This window comes from Coregonus lavaretus (genome assembly GCF_964263955.1).
Source record: "Coregonus lavaretus genome assembly, chromosome: 3".
Taxonomy (NCBI): domain Eukaryota; kingdom Metazoa; phylum Chordata; class Actinopteri; order Salmoniformes; family Salmonidae; genus Coregonus; species Coregonus lavaretus.
Window position 1 is genome coordinate 39,520,541 of NC_139990.1, and position 27,008 is coordinate 39,547,548.

At 44.4% G+C, this 27,008-nt stretch overlaps 1 protein-coding gene across 1 annotated transcript in view; it reads left to right on the forward strand.

The window, feature by feature from the left end:
• Window positions 1–24,064, forward strand: part of LOC311108883 (lysophosphatidylcholine acyltransferase 1) — a 123,097-nt gene extending 99,033 nt beyond the window's left edge. The window contains exons 4-14 of the mRNA XM_084151675.1: window positions 1,896–2,008; window positions 3,057–3,117; window positions 10,487–10,545; window positions 14,486–14,520; window positions 15,419–15,473; window positions 18,691–18,773; window positions 20,220–20,345; window positions 22,676–22,829; window positions 23,067–23,165; window positions 23,416–23,557; window positions 23,838–24,064. Of these exons, the coding sequence (XP_084007801.1) occupies window positions 1,896–2,008; window positions 3,057–3,117; window positions 10,487–10,545; window positions 14,486–14,520; window positions 15,419–15,473; window positions 18,691–18,773; window positions 20,220–20,345; window positions 22,676–22,829; window positions 23,067–23,165; window positions 23,416–23,557; window positions 23,838–24,043 (1,133 nt within the window). The 3' untranslated portion in view covers window positions 24,044–24,064. The remainder of the gene's footprint in view (window positions 1–1,895; window positions 2,009–3,056; window positions 3,118–10,486; window positions 10,546–14,485; window positions 14,521–15,418; window positions 15,474–18,690; window positions 18,774–20,219; window positions 20,346–22,675; window positions 22,830–23,066; window positions 23,166–23,415; window positions 23,558–23,837) is intronic.
• Window positions 24,065–27,008: the final 2,944 nt, after the last annotated feature.

Consider the following 27,008-nt stretch of genomic DNA (forward strand, 5'->3'; position numbering starts at 1 on the left):
AGCTAGGCTAGCTGTACTGTGTAGTGTAGCAGTAGCTAGGCTAGCTGTCTGGGACTCCCAGCATAGCACAGACAAACAGAGGAATAATTGAGGAGACATTGATGGATAACATCAGCACTCATACATCACATCACCACGATGACCATAATCACTTTATCACACCAGCTACCCAGCCCCAGCCCTCAGCCTCAGACCTATAACATATATTTTTTATTTTAACCTTTATTTAACAATGACGGCCTACACCGGCCAAACCCGGACAACGCGGGGCCAATTGTGCGCCACCCTATGGGACTCTCAATCACGGCCGGTTGTGATACAGCCTGGAATCGAACCAGGGGGTCTGTAGTGACGCCTCAAGCACTGAGATGCAGTGCCTTAGACCGCTGCGCCACTCGGGAGCCCAAGATTCCTCAGCCCCTGGCCTTATACTCAAGCCCTAGCCCTATTCCGCTCTATAGGTTAGATATCCCAGCCCACGTCACCCTATAGGTTAGATATAGCTCTCCTGGAGCTATAGGGCGGCAGGTAGCTTAGTGGGTAAGAGCGTTGTACCAGTAACCGAAAGGTCGCTGGTTCTAATCCCCGAGCCGACTAGGTGAAAAATCTGTCGATGTGCCCTTGAGCAAGGCACTTAACCCTAATTGCTCCTGTAAGTCGCTCTGGATAAGAGCGTCTGCTAAATGACCCCAAAAAAAATAAAAAAATAAAAATATCTCAGCCTTTACCCCAGCCCTCAGCCTCAGTCCTATAGACGCCCCAACCCTATATCCAGCCTTTACCCCATCCCTCAGCCTCAGTCCTATAGATGCCCCAACCCTATATCCAGCCTTTACCCCATCCCTCAGCCTGTCCTATAGATACCCCAGCCCTATACCCTGCCTTTACCCCAGTCGCAGTCCCAGCCCTAGCCTTATACCCCAGCCCTATACTAACCCAGCTACCAGAGACAGGCTGAACACTACAGGGTCCAGGTCTATAGTACAGTAGTACTGACCCAGCTACCAGAGACAGGCTGAACACTACAGGGTCCAGGTCTATAGTACAGTAGTACTGACCCAGCTACCAGAGACAGGCTGAACACTACAGGGTCCAGGTCTATAGTACAGTAGTACTGACCCAGCTACCAGAGACAGGCTGAACACTACAGGGTCCAGGTCTATAGTATAGTAGTACTAACCCAGCTAATAGAGACAGGCTGAACACTACAGGGTCCAGGTCTATAGTACAGTAGTACTGACCCAGCTACCAGAGACAGGCTGAACACTACAGGGGCCAGGTCTATAGTACAGTAGTACTGACCCAGCTACCAGAGACAGGCTGAACACTACAGGGTCCAGGTCTATAGTACAGTAGTACTAACCCAGCTAATAGAGACAGGCTGAACACTACAGGGTCCAGGTCTATAGTACCGTAGTAGTCTCTGATATAGAGAACATTGAGACCTGTGTCAAGGCAGTGGAAAGTGAAAGTGAAAACCATGACTAGAAGTGTTCTTTAAGAGTGAACCCTGTATTGAACCCTGTAGTGACCTTTATGTGACTTTCACTCAGGAAGTGTTGTTTGAGTCAGAACAGTAACAGTTACAGTTCTGTAAATGAAGGGAACTAGACAGGGGTGGTAAAACACTGACCCTAATAGTAGATAACTGCTGCCTGTAAACCTAACAGATCTTCACAAGTAGGCCTATTAGGTATATATGTAGAAAATGTTAGCTAAGCATATACCTTTAACCAGGTCCTAGATCTGTTTGTTCTATCATTCCAAATCCTTGTCACGTTTCGCATGACAAGAAGTGGCAAGGAGTGGAATGCTGGTACCCTGGCTAATATACCTTGTGGGGAGTGCCCCAACAGTAGTATGTTTCTGACTGTTGTGTGACTCCTGTCCTCCAGCTCTGATCAAGTACATCAGACCAGTGTTTGTCTCGAGGTCAGACCAGGACTCCCGTAAGAAGACTGTTGAAGAGATCAAACGCAGAGCCCACTCTGGAGGAGAATGGCCTCAGGTACAGTTTAATATCTCTCTTTCGCTTTCTCCAGCTCTGTCTCTCTGTATTTCTCTCTATCTGTATATCTCTCTCTTTCGATCTCTCTTGATCGATCTCTCTCTCTTGATCGCTCTCTCTCTTGATCTCTCTCGATCTCTCATTCTCTCTCTTTCTCTTTCTCTCTCTCTCTCTTTCTCGATCGATCTCTCTTGATCGCTCTCTCTCGATCTCTCATTCTCTCGGTCTCTCTCATTCTCTCTCATTCTCTCTGTCTCTCTCATTCTCTCTCATTCTCTCTCTCTCTCGATCTCTCTCTCTCTCGATCTCTCATTCTCTCTCTGTCTCTCTCATTCTCTCTCTATCTCGATCTCTCTCTCTCTCTCTCATTCTCTCTCTCATTCTCTCTCTTTCTCTCTTTCTCTCTCTCTCTCTCGATCTCTCTTTCTCTCTCTCTCTCTCTTTCAATTTCAATTTCAATTTAAGGGCTTTATTGGCATGGGAAACGTATGTTAACATTGCCAAAGCAAGTGAAGTAGATAGTAAACAAAAGTGAAATTAACAATAAATATTAACAGTAAACATTACACTCAGAAGTTCCAAAAGAAAAATACATTTCAAATGTCATATTATGTATATATACAGTGTTATAATGATGTGCAAATAGTTAAAGTACAAATGGGAAAATAAATAAACATAAATATGGGTTGTATTTACAATGGTGTTTGTTCTTCACTGGTTGCCCTTTTCTTGTGGCAACAGGTCACAAATCTTGCTGCTGTGATGGCACACTGTGGTTTTTCACCCAGTAGATAAGGGAGTTTATCAAAATTGGGTTTGTTTTCGAATTCTTTGTGGATCTCTGTAATCTGAGGGAAATATGTGTCTCTAATATGATCATACATTTTGCAGGAGGTTAGGAGCAAACAAAGAACCATGATCTGCCGTTCAGCAAACAAACTAGATTTGGAGAACAGCCACCTAACAATGTTCAGTATGTACCCAATTAGATTAGTACATTACCATGTCATCGTGTCTAATAATGTTACAAATGCTCTCCTCTCTCCAGATAATGATTTTCCCAGAGGGGACGTGCACCAACAGGTCCTGTCTTATCACATACAAACCAGGTATGTTATTGAGATAGGACAGTGAAGACAGACAGCAAAGGTAGGAGAGTTTGAGAGACAGAAGGGCCCGGATCAGAACCCATGTTGACTGGTACCACTAGGCTATACATGTTGGATCAGAACCCATGTTGACTCTGGTTCCACTAGGCTATACATGTTGAATCAGAACCCATGTTGACTGGTACCACTAGGCTATACATGTTGGATCAGAACCCATGTTGACTCTGGGTCCACTAGGCTATACAGTGAGGGAATAAAGTATTTGATCCCCTGCTGATTTTGTACGTTTGCCCACTGACAAAGACATGATCAGTCTATAATTTTAATGGTAGGTTTATTTGAACAGTGAGAGACAGAATAACAACAACAAAATCCAGAAAAACGCATGTCAAAAATGTTATAAATTGATTTGCATTTTAATGAGGGAAATAAGTATTTGACCCCCTCTCAATCAGAAAGATTTCTGGCTCCCAGGTGTCTTTTATATAGGTAACGAGCTGAGATTAGGAGCACACTCTTAAAGGGAGTGATCCTAATCTCAGCTTGTTACCTGTATAAAAGACACCTGTCCACAGAAGCAATCAATCAATCAGATTCCAAACTCTCCACCATGGCCAAGACCAAAGAGCTCTCCAAGGATGTCAGGGACAAGATTGTAGACCTACACAAGGCTGGAATGGGCTACAAGACCATCGCCAAGCAGCTTGGTGAGAAGGTGACAACAGTTGGTGTGATTATTCGCAAATGGAAGAAACACAAAATACCTATCAATCTCCCTAGGCCTGGGGCTCCATGCAAGATCTCACCTCGTGGAGTTGCAATGATCATGAGAACGGTGAGGAATCAGCCCAGAACTACACGGGAGGATCTTGTCAATGATCTCAAGGCAGCTGGGACCATAGTCACCAAGAAAACAATTGGTAACACACTACGCCGTGAAGGACTGAAATCCTGCAGCGCCCGCAAGGTCCCCCTGCTCAAGAAAGCACATATACAGGACTGTCTGAAGTTTGCCAATGAACATCTGAATGATTCAGAGGAGAACTGGGTGAAAGTGTTGTGGTCAGATGAGACTAAAATCAAGCTCTCTGGCATCAACTCAATTTGCCGTGTTTGGAGGAGGAGGAATGCTGCCTATGACCCCAAGAACACCATCCCCACCGTCAAAGCTGTGCCCTGGACACCATATGTGAATTGATTGCCCCCCATCTATCCTCAGAGTTCGTACTGCTTGGTGACCTAAATTGGGGTATGCTTAACACCCCGGCCATCCTACAATCTAAACTAGATGCCCTCAATCTCACACAAATTATCAACGAACCTACCAGGTACAACCCTAAATCCGTAAACATGGGTACCCTCATAGATATCATCCTGACTAACTTACCCTCTAAATACACCTCCGCTGTCTTCAACCAGGATCTCAGCGATCACTGCCTTATTGCCTGCGTCCGTAACGGGTCCGCGGTCAAACGACCACCCCTCATCACTGTCAAACGCTCCCAAAAACACTTCAGCGAGCAGGCCTTCCTAATTGACCTGGCCCAGGTATCCTGGATGGATATAGATCTCATTCCGTCAGTAGAGGATGCCTGGTTGTTCTTTAAACGTAATTTCCTCTCAATCTTAAATAAACATGCCCCATTCAAAAAATACAGAACTAAGAACAGATATAGCCCCTGGTTCTCCTCAGACTTGACTGCCCTTGACCAGCACAAAAACATCCTGTGGCGTACTGCATTAGCATCAAATAGCCCCCGCGATATGCAACTTTTCAGGGAAGTTAGGAACCAATATACACAAGCAGTTAGGAAAGCAAAGGCTAACTTTTTCAAACAGAAATTTGCATCCTGTAGCACTAACTCCAAAAAGTTTTGGGACACTGTAAAGTCCATGGAAAATAAGAGCACTTCCTCCCAGCTGCCCACTGCACTGAGGCTAGGAAACACTATCACCACCGATAAATCTACAATAATCGAGAATTTCAACAAGCATTTTGCTACGGCTGGCCATGCTTTCCACCTGGCTACCACTACCCTGGTCACCAGCTCTGCACCCTCCGCTGCAACTTGCCCATGCCCCCCCCCCCCGCTTCTCCTTCACACAAATCCAGACAGCTGATGTTCTGAAAGAGCTGCAAAATCTGGACCCCTACAAATCATCTGGGCTAGACAATCTGGACCCTTTCGTTCTAAAACTAGCCGCCGAAATTGTCGCAACCCCTATTACTAGCCTGTTCAACATCTCTTTCGTAACGTCTGAGATCCCCAGAGATTGGAAAGCTGCCGCGGTCATCCCCCTCTTCAAAGGGGGTGACACTCTAGATCCAAACTGTTACAGACCCATATCCATCCTGCCCTGCCTTTCAAATTTTTTTGAAAGCCAAGTCAACAAACAGATCACCGACCATTTCGAATCCCACCGTACCTTCTCCGCTATGCAATCCGGTTTCCGAGCTGGTCATGGGTGCACTTCAGCCACGCTCAAGGTCCTAAACGATATTATAACCGCGATCGATAATAGACAGTACTGTGCAGCCGTTTTCATTGACCTGGCCAAGGCTTTCGACTCTGTCAACCACCGCATTCTTATTGGCAGACTAAATAGCCTTGGTTTCTCAAATGACTGCCTCGCCTGGTTCACCAACTACTTCTCAGATAGAGTTCAATGTGTCAAATCGGAGGGCCTGTTGTCTGGACCTATGGCAGTGTCTATGGGGGTGCCACAGGGTTCAATTCTTGGGCCGACTCTTTTCTCTGTGTATATCAATGACGTCGCTCTTGCTGCTGGTGACTCTCAGATCCACCTCTACGCAGACGACACCATTTTGTATACATCTGGCCCTTCATTGGACACTGTGTTAACAAACCTCCAAACGAGCTTCAATGCCATACAACACTCCTTCAGTAGCCTCCAACTGCTCTTAAACACTAGTAAAACTAAATGCATGCTCTTCAACCGAACGCTGCTTACACCCGCCCACCCGACTAGAATCACTACTCTCGACGGGTCTGACCTAGAGTATGTGGACAACTACAAATATCTAGGTGTCTGGTTAGACTGTAAACTCTCCTTCCAGACTCACATTAAGAATCTCCAATCCAAAGTTAAATCTAGAATCGGTTTCCTATTTCGCAACAAAGCCTCCTTCACTCATGCTGCCAAACATGCCCTCGTAAAACTGACTATCCTACCGATCCTTGACTTCGGCGATGTCATTTACAAAATAGCCTCCAACACTCTACTCAGCAAATTGGATGTAGTCTATCACAGTGCCATCCGTTTTGTCTCCAAAGCCCCATATAATAGCCACCACTGTGACCTGTACGCTCTTGTTGGCTGGTCCTCACTACATATTCGTCGCCAAACCCACTGGCTCCAGGCCATCTATAAATCACTGCTAGGCAAATCCCCGCCTTATCTTAGCTCATTGGTCACCATAGCAACACCCACCCGTAGTCTGCGCTCCAGCAGGTATATCTCACTGGTCATCCCCAAAGCCAACACCTCCTTTGGCCGCAATTCCTTCCAGTTCTCTGCTGCCAATGACTGGAACAAATTGCAAAAATCTCTGAAGCTGGAGACACTTATCTCCCTCACTAACTTTAAGCATCAGTTGTCAGAGCACCTTACCGATCACTGCACCTGTACACAGCCCATCTGAAATTAGCCCGCCCAACTACCTCATCCCTATATTGTTATTTATTTTGCTCATTTGTACCCCAGTATCTCTATTTGCACATCATCTCTTGCACATCTATCATTCCAGTGTTAATACTAATTGTAATTATTTTGCACTATAGCCTATTTATTGCCTTACCTCCATAACTTGCTACATTTGCACACACTGTATATATATGTATTTCTGTTGTATTTTTGACTTTGTTTTGTTTTACCCCATATGTAACTCTGTGTTGTTGTTTTTATCGCACTGCTTTGCTTTATCTTGGCCAGGTCGCAGTTGTAAATGATAACTTGTTCTCAACTGGTTTACCTGGTTAAATAAAGGTGAAATAAAAATAAATAAAAAACATGGGGGTGGAAACATTATGCTTTGGGGGTGTTTTTCCTGCTAAGGGGACAGGACAACTTCACCGCATCAAAGGGACGATGGACAGGGCCATGTACCGTCAAATCTTGGGTGAGAACCTCCTTCCCTCAGCCAGGGCGTTGAAAATGGGTCGTGGATGGGTATTCCAGCATGACAATGACCCAAAACACACGGCCAAGGCAACAAACGAGTGGCTCAAGAAGAAGCACATTATGGTCCTGGAGTGGCCTAGCCAGTCTCCAGACCTTAATCCCATAGAAAATCTGTGGAGGGAGCTGAAGGTTCGAGTTGCCAAACGTCAGCCTCGAAACCTTAATGACTTGGAGAAGATCTGCAAAGAGGAGTGGAACAAAATCCCTCCTGAGATGTGTGCAAACCTGGTGGCCAACTACAAGAAACATCTGACCTCTGTGATTGCCAACAAGGGTTTTGCCACCAAGTACTAAGTCATATTTTGCAGAGGGGTCAAATACTTATTTCCCTCATTAAAATGCAAATCAATTTATAACATTTTTGACATGCGTTTTTCTGGATTTTGTTGTTGTTATTCTGTCTCTCACTGTTCAAATAAACCTACCATTAAAATTATAGACTGATAATTTCTTTGTCAGTGGGCAAACGTACAAAATCAGCAGGGGATCAAATACTTTTTTCCCCTCACTGTACATGTTGGATCAGAACCCATGTTGACTCTGGTACCACTAGGCTATACATGTTGGATCAGAACCCATGTTGACTGGTACCACTAGGCTATACATGTTGGATCAGAACCCATGTTGACTCTGGTTCCACTAGGCTATACATGTTGGATCAGAACCCATGTTGACTCTGGTTCCACTAGGCTATACATGTTGGATCAGAACCCATGTTGAATCTGGTACCACTAGGCTTTACATGTTGGACCAGAAGCCATGTTTACTCTGGTACCACTAGGCTATACATGTTGGATCAGAACCCATGTTGACTGGTACCACTAGGCTATACATGTTGGATCAGAACCCATGTTGACTCTGGTTCCACTAGGCTATACATGTTGGATCAGAACCCATGTTGACTCTGGTTCCACTAGGCTATACATGTTGGATCAGAACCCATGTTGAATCTGGTACCACTAGGCTTTACATGTTGGACCAGAAGCCATGTTTACTGTGGTACCACTAGGCTATACATGTTGGATCAGAACCCATGTTGACTCTGGTACCACTAGGCTGTACATGTTGGATCAGAACCCATGATGACTCTGGTACCACTAGGCTATACATGTTGGATCAGAACCCATGTTGACTCTGGTACCACTAGGCTATACATGTTGGATCAGAAGCCATGTTGACTCTGGTACCACTAGGCTATACATGTTGGATCAGAAGCCATGTTGACTCTGGTACCACTAGGCTATACATGTTGGATCAGAAGCCATGTTGACTCTGGTACCACTAGGCTATACATGTTGGATCAGAAGCCATGTTGACTCTGGTACCACTAGGCTATACATGTTGGATCAGAAGCCATGTTGACTCTGGTACCACTAGGCTATAAATGTTGGATCAGAACCCATGTTGACTCTGGTACCACTAGGCTATACATGTTGGATCAGAAGCCATGTTGACTCTGGTACCACTAGGCTATACATGTTGGATCAGAAGCCATGTTGACTCTGGTACCACTAGGCTATACATGTTGGATCAGAAGCCATGTTGACTCTGGTACCACTAGGCTATAAATGTTGGATCAGAACCCATGTTGACTCTGGTACCACTAGGCTATACATGTTGGATCAGAACCCATGTTGACTCTGGTACCACTAGGCTATACATGTTGGATCAGAAGCCATGTTGACTCTGGTACCACTAGGCTATACATGTTGGATCAAAACCCATGTTGACTCTGGTACCACTAGGCTATACATGTTGTATCAGAAGCCATGTTGACTCTGGTACCACTAGGCTATACATGTTGGATCAGAACCCATGTTGACTCTGGTACCACTAGGCTATACATGTTGGATCAGAACCCATGTTGACTCTGGTACCACTAGGCTATACATGTTGGATCAGAAGCCATGTTGACTCTGGTACCACTAGGCTATACATGTTGGATCAGAAGCCATGTTGACTCTGGTACCACTAGGCTATAAATGTTGGATCAGAACCCATGTTGACTCTGGTACCACTAGGCTATACATGTTGGATCAGAACCCATGTTGTATCTCCTAGTCCACATACTGCCCTGTATCTAAAACTTTGGACCATTTTTGTGTGGTTTTAGTCAGTCATTTTTTCGCGTTAAATAATTAATATTTACTTTTTTAACTTCCATCATCCCCTCATATAGATGGCATATTGCAATTGTAGCAAACTGTAACCAATGCCAGCCGTGATTTACCATATAGGCTACAAAGCCATGGCTACAGGTTAAACAATTTAGGCATACAGCTCTTTTCTCTCAATCATAACTTTAGGATGGGGGTAAATAACAGTGATTCCCTTCAAAAGGGGAGACACTGAGCTTTCCAACAATGCCAGAATTATTACTGTATTCCTAATATTCAGCAAATATAATTAATATATTGAGAAAAAGAAAGAAATAATAAAACTGCACCCTCAACACATGAATAACAGAGCACATGGGAAAATAAAGCTTCTGATGTGATCAAAGCAACAATAGCCTACATGAAAATAAGACAGAGTCAACATTGTTTCTAGTTTAGGTCAGTTACAATTAAAGTGTCCTGGCTGCGCATCAGTTCAAAAGATTGACGAGTGTCTGAAGTGACCTCCCAGGAGCTGTGTGGGAGAGCCGGGCAGATCAACTCAATCAGACCGCCTAACTGATAGATGTTAATTCTGCCAATGAGAGGATTACATGACATATTCTGCAAAGGACTGCATGCTTATGATTGGACAAAACAGATGAAAGGGAGCTTCATGACCCTCCTGTAGCTCAGTTGGTAGAGCATGGCGATTGCAACGCAAGTGTTGTGGGTTCGTTTCCCACGGGGGGCCAGTATGAAAAATGTATGCACTCACTAACTCTAAGTCGCTCTGGATAAGAGCGTCTGCTAAATGACTAAAAAACAAACAAATGTAATGTCCATTAATATCTAAATAATGATGATATATGCCATTTAGCGGACGCTTTTATCCAAAGCGACTTCCAGTCATGCATGCATACATTTTACATCTGGGTTAGCTAGTGTCACCGTGGGCCAATGCTCTCCAATACCTTATTTGTATGTGGTCTAGAATATTCTAGTTTCTTAGTTTAGTGGACTGTACTCCAGTATGTGTAATGGTGTTGGTTTTGTCTTGTCACACACAGGAGCGTTTATTCCAGCGGTGCCAGTTCAGCCTGTGGTGATAAAATACCCCAATAAAATGGTAAGAAACCAAACACAACACAACAAAGCAAATCATCTAGCAACACAATACAACACCTAGCAACACAATACAACATCTAGCAACACAATACAACATCTAGCTACACAAAAACACCAAGCAACACAATACAACACCTAGCAACACAATACAGCACCTAGCAATACAATACATTATCTAGCAACACAATACAACACCTAGCAACACAATACAACACCTAGCAACACAATACAACACCTTGCAACACAATACAACACCTAGCAACACAATACAGCACCTAGCAATACAATACATTATCTAGCAACACAAGACAAGATCTAGCTACACAAAAACACCAAGCAACACAATACAACACCTAGGCAAACAATAGAACACCTAGCAACACAACACAATACAATACCTAGCAACTCAATACAATACCTAGCAACACAATACAACACCTAGCAACACAATACAACACCTAGGAACAGAATACAACACCTAGCTACACAATACAACACCTACAGTGGCTTGCAAAAGTATTCAGCCCCCTTGGCATTTTTCCTATTTTGTTGCCTTACAACCTGGAATTAAAATGGATATTTTGGGGGTTTGTATCATTTGATTTACACAACATGCCTACCACTTTGAAGATGCAAAATATTTCTTATTGTGAAACAAACAAGAAATAAGACAAAAAAACAGAAAACTTGAGCTTGCATAACTATTCACCCCCTCAAAGTCAATACTTTGTAGAGCCACCTTTTGCAGCAATTACAGCTGCAAGTCTCTTGGGGTATGTCTCTGTAAGCTTGGCACATCTAGCCACTGGGATGTTTGCTCATTCTTCGAGGCAAAACTGCTCCAGCTCCTTCAAGTTGGATGGGTTCCGCTGGTTTACAGCAATCTTTAAGTCATACCACAGATTCTCAATTGGATTGAGATCTGGGCTTTGACTAGGTCATTCCAAGACATTTAAATGTTTCCCCTTAAACCACTCAAGTTTTGCTTTAGCAGTATGCTTAGGGTCATTGTCCTCCTGGAAGGTGAACCTCCGTCCCAGTCTCAAATCTCTGGAAGACTGAAACAGGTTTCCCTCAAGAATTTCCCTGTATTTAGCGCCATCCATCATTCCTTCAATGGCTTTTTCTGGCCACTCGTCCATAAAGCCCAGCTCTGTGGAGTGTAAGGCTTAAAGTGGTCCTATGGACAGATACTCCAATCTCCGCTGTGGAGCTTTGCAGCTCCTTCAGGGTTATCTTTGGTCTCTTTGTTGCCTCTCTGATGAATGCCCTCCTTGCCTGATATTTTTTTATAACCCAACCCTTATCTGTACTTCTCCACAACTTTATCCCTGACCTGTTTGGAGAGCTCCTTGGTCTTCATGGTGCCGCTTGCTTGGTGGTGCCCCTTGCTTAGTGGTGTTGCAGACTCTGGGGCCTTTCAGAACAGGTGTATACTGTATATACTGAGATCATGTGACACTTAGATTGCACACAGGTGGACTTTATTTAACTAATTATGTGACTTCTGAAGGTAATTGGTTGCACCAGATCTTATTTAGGGGCTTCATAGCAAAGGAGGTGAATTCATATGCACGTGCCACTTTTCTGTTATTTATTTTTTAATAATTTTTTGAAACAAGTAATTTTTTTAATTTCACTTCACCAATTTGGACTATTTTTTGTATGTCCATTACATGAAATCCAAATAAAAATCCATGTAAATTACAGGTTGTAATGCAACAAAATAGGAAAAACGCCAAGGGGGATGAATACATTTGCATGGCACTGTAGCAACACAATACAATATCTAGCAACACAATACAACACCTAGCAACACAATAAAACACCTAGCAACACAATACAACATCTAGCAACACAACACAACATCAAGCAACACAATTAACCTAGCAACACAATACAACACCTAGCAACACAATACAACACCTAGCAACACAATATAACACATAGCAATACAATACAACACCTAGCAATACAATACATTATCTAGCAACACAAGACAACATCTAGCTACACAAAAAACCAAGCAACACAATACAACATCTAGCAACACAATACAACACCTAGGCAAACAATAGAACACCTAGCAACACAATACAACACCTAGCAACACAATACAACACCTAGCAACACAATACAAATCTAGCAACACAACACAACATCAAGCAACACAATTAACCTAGCAACACAATACAACACCTAGCAACACAATACAACACCTAGCAACACAATACAACACCTAGCAACACAATACATTATCTAGCAACACAATACATTATCTAGCAACACAATACAACATCTAGCAACACAATAACACCCAGTAACACAATACAACATCTAGTAACACAATAACACCTAGCAACACAATAGAACACAGCAGCAGCACAACACAGCAGCCAGGCTGGTTGGTAAACACCCTCCCTGCTGAGAAGAGCATCAGCCCTGTCATTCTGAATCTATCTCTGTTACAGATATAACTGTGAGGACAGAGAACTGATTTAGTCGTTCTGTGGTTTGTGTATGGTCTGTCTAAGCTGTGTGATATTAACCCCACCTAGAGCAGGGTTTCATGGGGACTTCCTGGAAAACCTCCTGGGGTTGACTTGATGTGCCCTTCACTGAGGTCTGGCCGTGTTAGTGTTGGAGCTAGGGCTCTGTCTGTAAACAGCTTGGCTGAACGGTATCTGGACACATGGAGGCCTCCATCGGTGATGCCTGTTTTCTATCTGAAGTTCACATTTGCCTTTCAATTTACACTTCCACTTTTGTTTGTTTTGTGATAATGCAAGGTGTTTTTTGATAGGTTTATGCTGCATGGTGATTCCATGATCATGTAACTAACCTGTAGTTAATGTCAACATCCCCTGTCATAGCAGCCCCTGTCATAACATCCCGTGTCATAGCATCCCCTGTCATAACATCCCCTGTCATAGCATCCCATTTTTTACATTTTACATTTTAGTCATTTAGCAGACGCTCTTATCCAGAGCGACTTACAGTTAGTGAATACATATTTTTTTTTTATACTGGCCCCCCATGGGAAACGAACCCACAACCCTGGCGTTGCAAACGCCATGCTCTATCAACTGAGCTACATCCCTGCCGGCCATTCCCTCCCCTACCCTGGACGACGCTGGGCCAATTGTGCGCCGCCCATGAGTCTCCCGGTCGCGGCGACAGAGCCTGGATTCGAACCAGGATCTCTAGTGGCACAATTAGCACTGCGATGCAGTGCCTTAGACCACTGCGCCACTCAGGAGCTATCCCCTGTCATAGCATCCCCTGTCATAGCATCCCCTGTCATAGCATCCCCTGTCATAGCATCCCCTGTCATAGCATCCCCTGTCATAGCATCCCCTGTCATAGCATCCCCTGTCATAGCAGCCCCTGTCATAGCATCCCCTGTCATAGCATCCCCTGTCATAGCATCCCCTGTCATAGCATCCCCTGTCATAGCATCCCTTGTCATAGCAGCCCTGTCATAGCAGCCCTGTCATAGCAGTAGGATAAGAGCTATTGGTGGTTGCACAGGTCCGCCCACACAGCAGGCAGTCAGTCTCTCCTATACCCCTGTGACCACTAACTACCTGGCAACCAATTAAACCACTAACTACTCTATACCTGATAACTAATTTAACCACTAACTACTCTGTACCTGATAACTAATTAAACCACTAACTACTCTGTACCTGATAACTAATTAAACCACTAACTACTCTATACCTGATAACTAATTAAACCACTAACTAATATGTACCTGATAACTAATTAAACCACTAACTACTCTATACCTGATAACTAATTTAACAAAGACATCTAGGCTGCTGTTGTTGTTGTTGTGACCTTGTGTTTTTACATTTCTTACCTGGATGAATAAATGTTGAACAAAATATCAAATGTTGTATCTTAGTAAGTTATTTGTCTCTCCTCTCCCATGCCAGGACACCATCACCTGGACGTGGCAGGGGCCTGGAGCGTGAGTCCACTTATTATTCTACTAATGACTGATCCCTGAAATACAGGCCGTTGCCAGGCGTAATGGTGTCTCTCTACTGCACTGGACCAAGAGGATATTAATCCTACTCTATAATCTGGATGGTCCAGTTTTCATACCTCTACTGTACAGGACCGATAGCATATTAGTCCTGGTCCAGTTGTCATACCTCTACTGTACTGGACTGAGAGGATATTAGTCCTGGTCCAGTTGTCATACCTCTACTGTACTGGACTGAGAGGATATTAGTCCTGGTCCAGTTGTCATACCTCTACTGTACTGGACTGAGAGGATATTAGTCCTGGTCTATAATCTGGATGGTCCAGTTTTCTCAGAACACTGATGACCAAAATACAGGAAACTGTGACTGAGAGAAAGCTGTCCTTGTTATTAGGGACATTTTCTTATCTGGATAAAGCCACAGGCTGAATTGGGATGTGTTTTGTTCTGCTTCCTAAAACATCATGGTATTGATTTTGTTTTGGCTGTGTACCCAGTCAGTCTACCACTACAGTACAGACAATACTGTCTGTGCTGTTAGCAGAAGGTCACAAACAGCCCAGAACTGGAAACAGTGAACAGAGCTGTTTATCATTCTCTTCCAGAACACTGCTTCAGAACCTTCACCACTTCATCCTGTGTGACTTTATTATTCTGGGTGGTAGAATTATTCTATCACTTCTCTGTCCACTGCCATATAACATACTTTCAGACGGTTGAAGCAAGCACACACATTTTCTTCAGGAAATGTACCCTTTTTATTAATTGTACACTTTTCTGTGTGATCTAACTGTTTTGGCATTTGCTATGACTTGATGATATCAATGTGCACACTATAACCCAATGTCTGAATGTGACAATGTCATTGTTTTTGTTGTAGGTTTAAGATCCTGTGGCTCACACTGTGCCAGCTGCACAATGAGTTCATAATTGAGGTGAGTGCAGACCACTCAGATGATGCTGGCATGTTGCATGCTTCTACCACGTATCAGGAATATTGTTTTGATCAAATGTTAGTGGACAGAGAGATTAAAGAACCACAGGTCTTCATGGATCCACCTGTACCCGATCCGGGACCCGAGCGGGTCCGGATCCAGAATTCTAAATAATGTCACAGGTCTGGGTCAGATCTGATATGATTGTCATGGGTCTCGGGTATGTGTAATTTTAACTGACTGATTCAAACGTGACTGCTGCAATAGAGAGAGAGAGACATTTTATCAAAAGTTAGGAGATATCTAATCAATGGAAGATGGAATTAAAATGACAGAATTAAAAGTTAAAGAAGAAGGATAGGCTACAACGACCAAGAGCCAACAGGCAGGCTGCTACTTAATATTCTGAATGGAGTTGTTGTTATGTGTAACTGTAGAATGAGAAAGCGCACTGCGGCCTCAATTAGCCTAGCTAGCTAACGTTAGCTAGCTTAACTAGCGTCTCCTGGTTTGATGCAGTTAAGACAGGTACTACGTAATCATATTTGATGATAAATAACCTAGCTATGGAAGCTATTAGTCTACTATAGAGCAAGTCGACTTGGTTGGTTGCTGTCTAGCGTCTCTCCCTCCCTCCTCCCCGTGTCACTCGCTCATAGTACGGCCCCTCCCCCGCCTGCGAGAGCCACACCTCTGCCTCTCGTGCTTTATCAGCTCCGGTTAATAAAGTAGCTTAAATGGCTTTTCTGCTGCTTCCCCCACTCGTACCGGACCGGGTCTGGATCCGACCAGGTCTATAAGGAACAGGTCTAGTTGTCCTCGGGTCCGTTCAGAACGGGTCTCTATATTTTATAAATACATTTATGCAACTCGGGTCCGGGTGGGAAAGCCCCAGGTCCATTTCGGAACAGGTGATGACCTTTATAAAGAACTCCTTCAAAGATACTACAGTAGTTGACTTATTTTATACATTAATTTTTAGCGGTTTGTACTGTACTATGTACCAGCACTACAGTTTGTACTGTACTATGTACCAGCACTACAGTTTGTACTCTACTGTGTACCAGCACTACAGTTTGTACTGTACTATGTACCAGCGCTGCAGTTTGTACTGTACTATGTACCAGCGCTGCAGTTTGTACTGTACTATGTACCAGCACTACAGTTTGTACTGTACTATGTACCAGCGCTGCAGTTTGTACTGTACTATGTACCAGCACTACAGTTTGTACTGTACTATGTACCAGCGCTGCAGTTTGTACTGTACTATGTACCAGCACTACAGTTTGTACTGTACTATGTACCAGCGCTACAGTTTGTACTGTACTATGTACCAGCGCTGCAGTTTGTACTGTACTATGTACCAGCGCTACAGTTTGTACTGTACTATGTACCAGCGCTACAGTTTGTACTGTACTATGTACCAGCACTACAGTTTGTACTGTACTATGTACCAGCACTACAGTTTGTACTGTACTATGTACCAGCGCTGCAGTTTGTACTGTACTATGTACCAGCGCTACAGTTTGTAGCTCTTTGGGTAGCTTAGGTCATCAATTAATGCCCATGATTTTAGAATGAGATGTTCGAGCAGGTGTCCACATACTTTTGATAATGTAGTGTATCTGTGTCCAACAGAGAGTTGGTCCCCCCTTTGCTGCTTTAACAGCTTCCACTCTTCTGGGAAGGCTTTCCACTAGATGTTGGAACATTACTGCGGGGACTTGCTTCCATTCAGCCACAAGAGCATTAGTGAGGTTGGGCACTGATGTTGGGCGATTAGGCCTGGCTCGCAGTCGGCTTTCCAATTCATCCCAAAGGTGTTCGATGGGGTTAAGGTCAGGGCTTTGTGCTGGCCAGTCAAGTTCTTCTACACCGATCTTGACAAACCATTTCTGTATGGACCTCGCTTTGTGCATGGGGCACGTAGCGTTCTCCTGGCATCCGCCAAACCCAGATTAATCCGTCGGACTGCCAGATGGTGAAGCGTGATTCATCACTCCAGAGAACCCGTTTCCACTGCTCCAGAGTCCAATGGCGGCGAGCTTTACACCACTCCATCAGATGCTTGGCATTGCACATGGAGATCTTAGGCTTGTGAGCGGCTGCTCGGCCATGGAAACCCATTTCATAAAGCTCCCGACGAACAGTTCTTGCGCTGACGTTTCTTCCAGAGGCAATTTGGAACTCAGTAGTGAGTGTTGCAACCGAGGACAGACGATTTCAGCACTCGTTTCCCATTCAGTGAGCTTGTGTGGCCTACCACTTCGCGGCTGAGTCGTTGTTGCTCCTAAACATTTCCACTTCACAGTAACAGCACTTATAATTGACCGGGGAAACTCTAGCAGGACAGAAATTTGACGAACTGACTTGTTGGAAAGGTGGCATTCTATGACGGTGCCATGTTGAAAGTCACTGAGCTCTTCAGTAAGGCCATTCTACTGCCAATGTTTGTCTATGGAGATTGCATGGCTGTGTGCTCGGTTTTATACACCTGTCAGCAACAGGTGTGGCTGAAATAGCAGAATCCACTAATTTGAAGGGGTGTCCACATACTGATGTGTATATATAGTGTAGTACTTTACTTCTACAGTGTCACACACAAAAGCTCCAATTCCTAAATTGTAAGTGATAATATCAGGATATTATTTGTGGTACCTATTTATTGTCCCTTGCTCCTAGTTCCACTGCTCTGTCCCTTGCCCTAGTTCCACTGCTCTGTCCCTTGCTCCTAGTTCCACTGGTCTGTCCCTTGCCCTAGTTCCACTGCTCTGTCCCTTGCCCTAGTTCCACTGCTCTGTCCCTTGCCCTAGTTCCACTGGTCTGTCCCTTGCCCTAGTTCCACTGCTCTGTCCCTTGCCCTAGTTCCACTGGTCTGTCCCTTGCCCTAGTTCCACTGCTCTGTCCCTTGCCCTAGTTCCACTGCTCTGTCCCTTGCCCTAGTTCCACTGCTCTGTCCCTTGCCCTAGTTCCACTGCTCTGTCCCTTGCCCTAGTTACACTGCTCTGTCCCTTGCTCTTAGCCCAGTTAGAGGACCTCAGCCCAGGCCAACCAGTGGGAAAATTTTACCTTTCTGAAAATACTTCAGGCTCACAGCAGAACACCTGTTCTTCTTCTGACAGCCAGGCTTCACTTGGCTGTACCAATAGACTGTAATTACAGTATGTCTAGAAGAGTGACATCCCTCGTTTCTTTCTGTCTGTTCTTCTCACCTCAGTTCCTTCCCGTCTACACTCCATCAGAAGAGGAGAAGAACAACCCTGCTCTGTTTGCTCACAACGTCAGGCGCCTGATGGCCAAGTGAGTCCTGAGACACACAGACACACTCAGTGTAGCATGGCCTCCCATGGGCCTTCACAGGGCCTGCAAGATACCTCAGGCTGAGGCTGCCATGCTTAGAAACACAAGCCTAGAGACAGGAGGACACTCAAGTATTTTAGTCTAATGTGTGTGGGTGGTGTATATTTAAGTTCAACAGCTTCTGATATGGTTTGTTGGTTCACATTGTATGGGCGTGTACTTGTACGTACAGTATTCTTTGCATTAGTAAACGGGTGTACTGAAGTGTGTATATGAGTGTACAGTATTTGCGTGCATGGGTGTACATTATTTAAGTGTGTGGGTACACAATAAATGTGTGTGTGTGTGTACAGTAAGTTATATTATCTCCTAGTTTACTCTCCTCATGCTCTAGTCTAACTGTCTACTGTTCCTCAGGGCTCTAGATGGCCCCATCACAGACTACTGGTTAACTCTCTCCTCATGCTCTAGTCTGTCTACTGTTCCTCAGGGCTCTAGATGGCCCCATCACAGACTACTGGTTAACTCTCTCTTCATGCTCTAGTCTGTCTACTGTTCCCAAGGGCTCTAGATGGCCCCATCACAGACTACTGGTTAACTCTCTCTTCATGCTCTAGTCTGTCTACTGTTCCTCAGGTCTCTAGATGACCCCATCACAGACTACTGGTTAACTCTCTCCTCATGCTCTAGTCTGTGTACTGTTCCTCAGGGCTCTAGATGGCCCCATCACAGACTACTGGTTAACTCTCTCTTCATGCTCTAGTCTGTCTACTGTTCCTCAGGGCTCTAGATGGCCCCATCACAGACTTCTGGTTAACTCTCTCTTCATGCTCTAGTTTGTCTACTGTTCCTCAGGGCTCTAGATGGCCCCATCACAGACTTCTGGTTAACTCGCTCTTCATGCTCTAGTTTGTCTACTGTTCCTCAGGGCTCTAGATGGCCCCATCACAGACTACTGGTTAACTCTCTCCTCATGCTCTAGTCTAACTGTCTACTGTTCCTTAGCTCTCTAGATGGCCCCATCACAGACTACTGGTTAACTCTCTCCTCATACTCTAGTCTAACTGTCTCCTGTTCCTCAGGGCTCTAGATGGCCCCATAACAGACTACTGGTTAACTCTCTCTTCGTGCTCTAGTCTGTCTACTGTTCCTCAGGTCTCTAGATGGCCTCAACACAGACTACTCCAGTGTTTCCCAGAACCGGTCCTTGTGACCCTCAGCTATTCCACATATTTGATATATTCCAACACTAAGCCCCCGATTCAACAAATCAAGGACTTGCTGATTATTTGACTAGTTTAATCAGGTGTGCAAGTGTTGGAATAGATCAAATATCTGAAACAGCTGAGGACTGGTTCTGGAAACACTGGACTACTCATTTGAGGACTGTATATCATACTGTATTCTAGTTAACACTCTGTTTAATACTCTATCCTTCCTCTCCAGGGCCCTGGACATCCCCGTCACTGACTACTCCTTTGAAGACTGTCAGCTGGCCATGGCTGAGGGTCAACTCAGACTCCCTGTTGACACCTGCCTGCTGGAGTTCGCCAAGCTGGTCCGGAGACTGGGGTGAGTTGTGGTCAATTCATGCTTCAATTCAGGCTTTAATTCAAGCTTCAAATCGGGCTTCAATTCAGTCAGTTCATGTCAATGCATGAAGTGAATATGCTGGGGAACTAGTTTAGACCAGAGTTGGTGAGTTCAGATTCAGAGTGTTTAATAGTCACATGTACAGTACAGGGTGCCAGGTGTGATTGCAGGGTACAGTGAAAATCTTAGGCTTGGAGCTCCAACTTGCAGGACTGAGTGAAATAAAATAATGAAAATGGTAATAAAACAACAACAGAAACAGCGCTATATACATCATAACTGTAGCAGTGATCAATAAATACATGTCCATTGGGGTGGAGGCAGAGTAAAGACTGTTGAGGGTGGGTTGGAGGACCATAGGGGGGGTAGGAGGGGGAAGGACGTAGCTGACTAGTGGTGGCTATTCAGCTGCCTGATGGTCTGGGGGTAGAAACTATTGGCCAGTCTGACAGTTTTTGCCATGATGCTCCTGTACTGCTCGCGTCTGAGTGAATCAAAAGGGGAGAACAGGGCATAGCTGGGGTCCCTGATGATCTTCTTGGCCTTCCTGTGACACCTGGTGTTGTAGGTGTCCTGTAGGGCAAGCAGTGTGCACCCAATGGTGCGTTCGTCTGCATGTATCGCCCTCTGAAGAGCCTTGCGGTCCGCAGCAGTGGAGTTGCCGCACCAGGCTGTGATGCAGCCTGACAGTATTCTCTTGATGGTGCTCCTGTAGAACACTGTGAGCGCCCTCGGGGACAGGCCGAATTTCTTCAGCATACTGAGGTTGAAGAGTTGCCGTCGTGCCTTCTTCACTACGGTGTCCGTGTGGTTACACCATTTCAGCTTCTCTGAGATGTGTACGCAGAGGAATTTGAAGTTATTGACCATTTCCACGGCGTCCCTATTGATGAAGATGGGGGCGTGTTTCCAGCCTGGTTCCTCCTGAAGTCCACAATCAGCTCTTTTGTTTTGCTAACGTTGAGGGGAGAGGTTGTTTACCTGGCACCACGCCTTCAGAGTGCCTACCTCCTCTCTGTAGTCCGTCTCGTTGTTGTTGGTAATCAGGCCTACTACTGTCGTGTCATCAGCGAACTTGATGATGGAGTTGGAACTGTGTGAGGCCACGCAGTCGTGGGTATACAGAGAATACAGGAGGGGACTGAGGACACACCCTTGTGGGGGCCCCCGTGTTGAGAATCAGTGTCGAGGAGGTAATGTTGCCTACCTTCACCACCTGGGGGCAGCCTGTCAGGAAGTCCAGGACCCAATAGCATAGAGAGGAGTTCAGACCCAGGGCCGTGAGCTTTGTAATGAGTTCAGATGACTAGCTATCTGGCTAAGTAAGGAGTCTGGTAAAAAACAGGTTACTACATTACTTTGGATAAGAAATCCTACTGACCCTAACTCAATGTCATAGTGATGGGCCTATATTAAAACACAACATATTCATCCTAGGATGTGTAAAAAGCGTTGGTGTCAATGTGCAGGTTGTGTGTGTGTGTCTATTTGAACTGTGTATATTTGTGTGTTTTTGTCTTGTGTTAGTGTGTCGTGTTGCAGCTGATTTTGTGCTTACATGACGGTGTGAATATGCAGTCTTAGAGTTATTGTGTTTATGGTAATTGCGCAGGTTGAAGCCGGTTGAAGCTGGTTTTGCATGAATGTGTTTGTCTTAACTGTGCAGCAGGCTCTGTATTAATGTGTTGATGTTACCTGGTCAGGTTGAACCCCAGAATGTAGAGACTCTGTATTATTGTGTTGATGTTACCTGGTCAGGTTGAACCCCAGAATGTAGAGACTCTGTATTAATGTGTTGATGTTACCTGGTCAGGTTGAACCCCAGAATGTAGAGACTCTGTATTATTGTGTTGATGTTACCTGGTCAGGTTGAACCCCAGAATGTAGAGACTCTGTAATAATGTGTTGATGTTACCTGGTCAGGTTGAACCCCAGAATGTAGAGACTCTGTATTAATGTGTTGATGTTACCTGGTCAGGTTGAACCCCAGAATGTAGGGACTCTGTATTCATGTGTTGATGTTAACTGGTCAGGTTGAACCCCAGAATGTAGAGACTCTGTATTAATGTGTTGATGTTACCTGGTCAGGTTGAACCCCAGAATGTAGAGACTCTGTATTAATGTGTTGATGTTACCTGGTCAGGTTGAACCCCAGAATGTAGAGACTCTGTATTAATGTGTTGATGTTACCTGGTCAGGTTGAACACCAGAATGTAGAGACTCTGTATTAATGTGTTGATGTTACCTGGTCAGGTTGAAGCCCCAGAATGTAGGGACTCTGTATTAATGAGTTGATTTTACCTGGTCAGGTTGAAGCCCCAGAACGTGGAGAAGGGACTTCAGGAGTTTGGGAATAGAGCCAGGAAGATGGAGGGAGAGAAGCTGCGTCTGGAAGACTTTGCCCATTACCTAGATGTCCCTGTGTCAGACATGCTCAGAGACCTCTTCTCTCTCTTCAACGAGGTTAGGAAACACACTGAATATATCATCATCCCATTAGGAGCTTTGAAGGCCTACGTTACATGTAGGTCAACTTCTAAAAACTCAGAAAACAGAAAAATATGTTACCCCTATATTGTGTATTTTAAAATTGAAATACAGATTTAGATATGAGATATTACATTTAGATATGTGCTTTGCTAGATTATTTCTAACCAGTGCATTTCCACTCTCACTCTGTTTTTCTCTCTTCTTCTCCAGCAGGAAGACAACATGATAGACATCAGAGAATATGTCATCGCCTTATCTGTTGTATGCAGACCTGCTAAAACTATGGAGACCATGAAACTGGCCTTCAAGGTATGTTCTGCTCCAGCTCTGGTTTCATGCTCTGTCAGGGGGCTTTTAGAGGGCTTACAACCACTGATATTTCTGATGTTCTCCATTTGAGAAGACGTCCTAATGACCTATGGTGTGAGTTGTAGAGTGTGTGTAGTTATGAAATTATGGTCTGAGCGCCAGCTGGCTCAACGGGTGTGAGTGAGATATGAAGGGGTCAGGGTCATCGTGTCATCTAATGTGTGTTGGTTATTATTTGCATATATCCCAGATGTTTGAGGCGGAGGAGGACGGTGCGATCACAGAGGCTGAGTTGGCCTGCATCCTAAAGACAGCGCTAGGAGTAGCTGACCTTAACGTCTCACGTCTCTTCACTGCTATCGACACAGAGGACACAGGGAAACTGACCTTCGGTAAGAAACAACATGTCTTAGCTTGTACTGCCCCCTTCAGTTTAGCTGCTCTTGGAGTATTCGTGTGGGATGATTTTGGAACGCAACAAATAATATGTCAAAGTTACGTTGTTTCTGTAATCTCTAGTTATTTTTTTATTTCATTTGTAAATATTAGGAGTGTGCCTATCTTTGTAAATTTGTACTTGTTTCCTTGTTTTTTTTAATGGCGTGTCACTGCATTTAACTTGCTTGGAATAACCTTACCGTTGTGTCTGGCACCCTCCTGTGGTTGTAACAGACAAGTTCAGGAGCTTTGCAGAGCAGCAACCAAACTTCAGTGAGGACTACCTGTCCACAGACAATACAGGCCTGAATGGCTGCCCTCACCAGTCCAACATCACGCCCAACGCCAAGCCCCAGACCAATGGGTTCTGCCCTGACTTCAGCCCGCCAGACAACCACCACAGCACAACGACGGACGGTTCAGTGAAGAAACACAACTGAGTCTGTTAGCCATCTCAGAATCCACCTCTCCTGGTGAGAGAGTGGTGCTGGTGGAGGGGGGAGGGGGGTAGTGTCGTTGTTGTTGATGGACTATATGTATGGTCAGTCAGATACACACACACACACACACACACACACACACATACACACACACACACACCCACATGAGAAATGTAGCCCTTATTAACCGTATCATAACGTTTATGTTGTTAGTTTTATCTTGGGGATCAAACGTTGTTGTTTTTGTTGAGTTTGTCTGTATTTGTTCTGAGAGAGGAACGTGCATTTCAATGCCAAAAGATGGCTCCTGATGATTGAAGAGAAAGAAGCGTGAACACATGAAGGTCAAGCACTTATTACGTTTCCTCCATGTTGGGGTTTGAGTGTGGTTGATACTGACCATGCATGTGTTTAGTGAATTCAGTGTTTTAACTGTTTCTATGTTTAATCTTCTTCTTCCTTATGGCAGCGGCCATTTTAAATGACAGGTTTGAGTCCGCATGGGTTCATTACTGTCAGTGAGCAGTATTGAGGGAATCTGACTGAATAGAACAGCCTTGGAGCACCAATGACATTGTCTGACCCCACTTTGGCTTTGATTGAACTCCATTTCTTTTGGTAGGTCAGATTTGAGGTGCATATGGCTGATACAAGATGTAGGATCTTAATTTGAGCCAGTTTGCTACAGCAGGAAAATAATCCTGCAGCAATAGAAAATGTGAAATATTATATAGATTATAATTAATGGCAATTTTTATGGGGGTTAATACATTTTTCGTAAGGGAAAATAAAGTCAGAAATTTCAAAGTGGAAATTACAAACTTCAAAAGCTATTTTAAACCTCAAATACACTACACGTTTTTAAATGTCCTGCATTGCAGGAAAGTTCTCCTGCAACAAGGTGATCAAATGAAGATCCTACACTTGTAAAATGGGTCAGATTTGAGGTGTGATATGGCTGTTATAAGATGGGTCAGATTTGAGGTGTGATATGGCTGATATAAAATGGGTCAGATTTGAGGTGTGATATGGCTGATATCAGATGGGTCAGATTTGAGGTGTGATATGGCTGATATAAAATGGGTCAGATTTGAGGTGTGATATGGCTAATATCAGAAAGATGGCGGACATCAGATGCTGGTTGAAATCAAAATGAGCCGGTCATGTTTTTTTATCTCAGGGTTCAGTAACAAGACTTATTAAACTACAAATATGTAATTTATCATCATGGCCTTGACCACAGTCCTGGAAAACACATCAGGGTTGTCTCATGTTATTATACCATAATGATGTTGTCTTTCTGGACAAAATCAATTGCTGTGTCTGAAATGGTACCCGATTCCCTATATAGTGCACTACTTTTGACCAGAGCCCTATGGGCTCTGTATAGGGAATAGGGTGCCATTTGAGACTGACCCATGGTCCCTCTCTCCTCCATGGACACATCTGTTTTCTTCTTCACACAACCCTCCCAACTCTATTTTTCCATTGAGATATACAGAGCTATTTTTCAATGTCAAAATGTGCTAATATACTGTTACGGACCAAAAATGGTGTGAGTGAGTATGCGGTTAACTTTAGTTGGTAGTACAGTCGTGGTCAAAAGTTTTGAGAATAACACAAATATTAATTTTCACAATGTCTGCTGCCACAGTTTTTATGATGGCAATTTGCATATACTCCAGAATGTTATGAAGAGTGATCAGATGAATTGCAATTAATTGCGAAGTCCCTCTTTGCCATGAAAATTAACTTAATCCCCAAAAAACATTTCCACTGCATTTCAGCCCTGCCACAAAAGGACCAGCTGACATCATGTCAGTGATTCTCTCGTTAACACAGGTGAGAGTGTTGACGAGGACAAGGCTGGAGATCACTCTTTCATGCTGATTGAGTTAGATTAACAGACTGGAAGCTTTAAAAGGAGGGTGGTGCTTGAAATCATTGTTCATCCTCTGTTAACCATGGTTACCTGCAAGGAAACACGTGCCGTCATCATTGCTTTGCACAAAAAGGGTTTCACAGGCAAGGATATTGCTCCTAGTAAGATTGCACCTAAATCAACCATTTATCGGATTATCAACACCTTCAAGGAGAGAGGTTCAATTGTTGTGAAGAAGGCTTCAGGGCGCCCAAGAAAGTCCAGCAAGCGCCAGGACCGTCTCCTAAAGTTGATTCAGCTGCGGGATCGGGGCACCACCAGTGCAGAGCTTGCTCAGGAATGGCAGCAGGCAGGTGTGAGTGCATCTGCACGCACAGTGAGGCAAATACTTTTGGAGGATGGCCTGGTGTCAAGAAGGGCAGCGAGGAAGCCACTTCTCTCCAGGAAAAACATCAGGGACAGACTGATATTCTGCAAAAGGTACAGGGATTGGACTGCTGAGGACTGGGGTAAAGTCATTTTCTTTAGGTGAGCGCTACCATCAGGTGAGCGCTACCATCAGTCCAGTGTCATGCCAACAGTAAAGCATCCTGAGACCATTCATGTGTGGGGTTGCTTCTCAGCCAAGGGAGTGGGTTCACTCACAATTTTGCCTAAGAACACAGCCATGAATAAAGAATGGTACCAACACATCCTCCGAGAGCAACTTCTCCCAACCATCCAAGAACAGTTTGGTGACGAACAATGCCTTTTCCAACATGATTGAGCACCTTGCCATAAGGCAAAAGTGATAAATAAGTGGCTCGGGGAACAAAACATCAACATTTTGGGTCCATGGCCAGGAAACTCCCCAGACCTTAATCCCATTGAGAACTTGTGGTCAATCCTCAAGAGGTAGGTGGACAAACAAAAACCCACAAATTCTGACAAACTCCAAGCATTGATTATGCAAGAATGGGCTGCCATCAGTCAGGATGTGGTCCAGAAGTTAATTGACAGCATGCCAGGGCGGATTGCAGAGGTCTTGAAAAAGAAAGGTCAACACTGCAAATATTGACTCTTTGCATAAACGTAATGTAATTG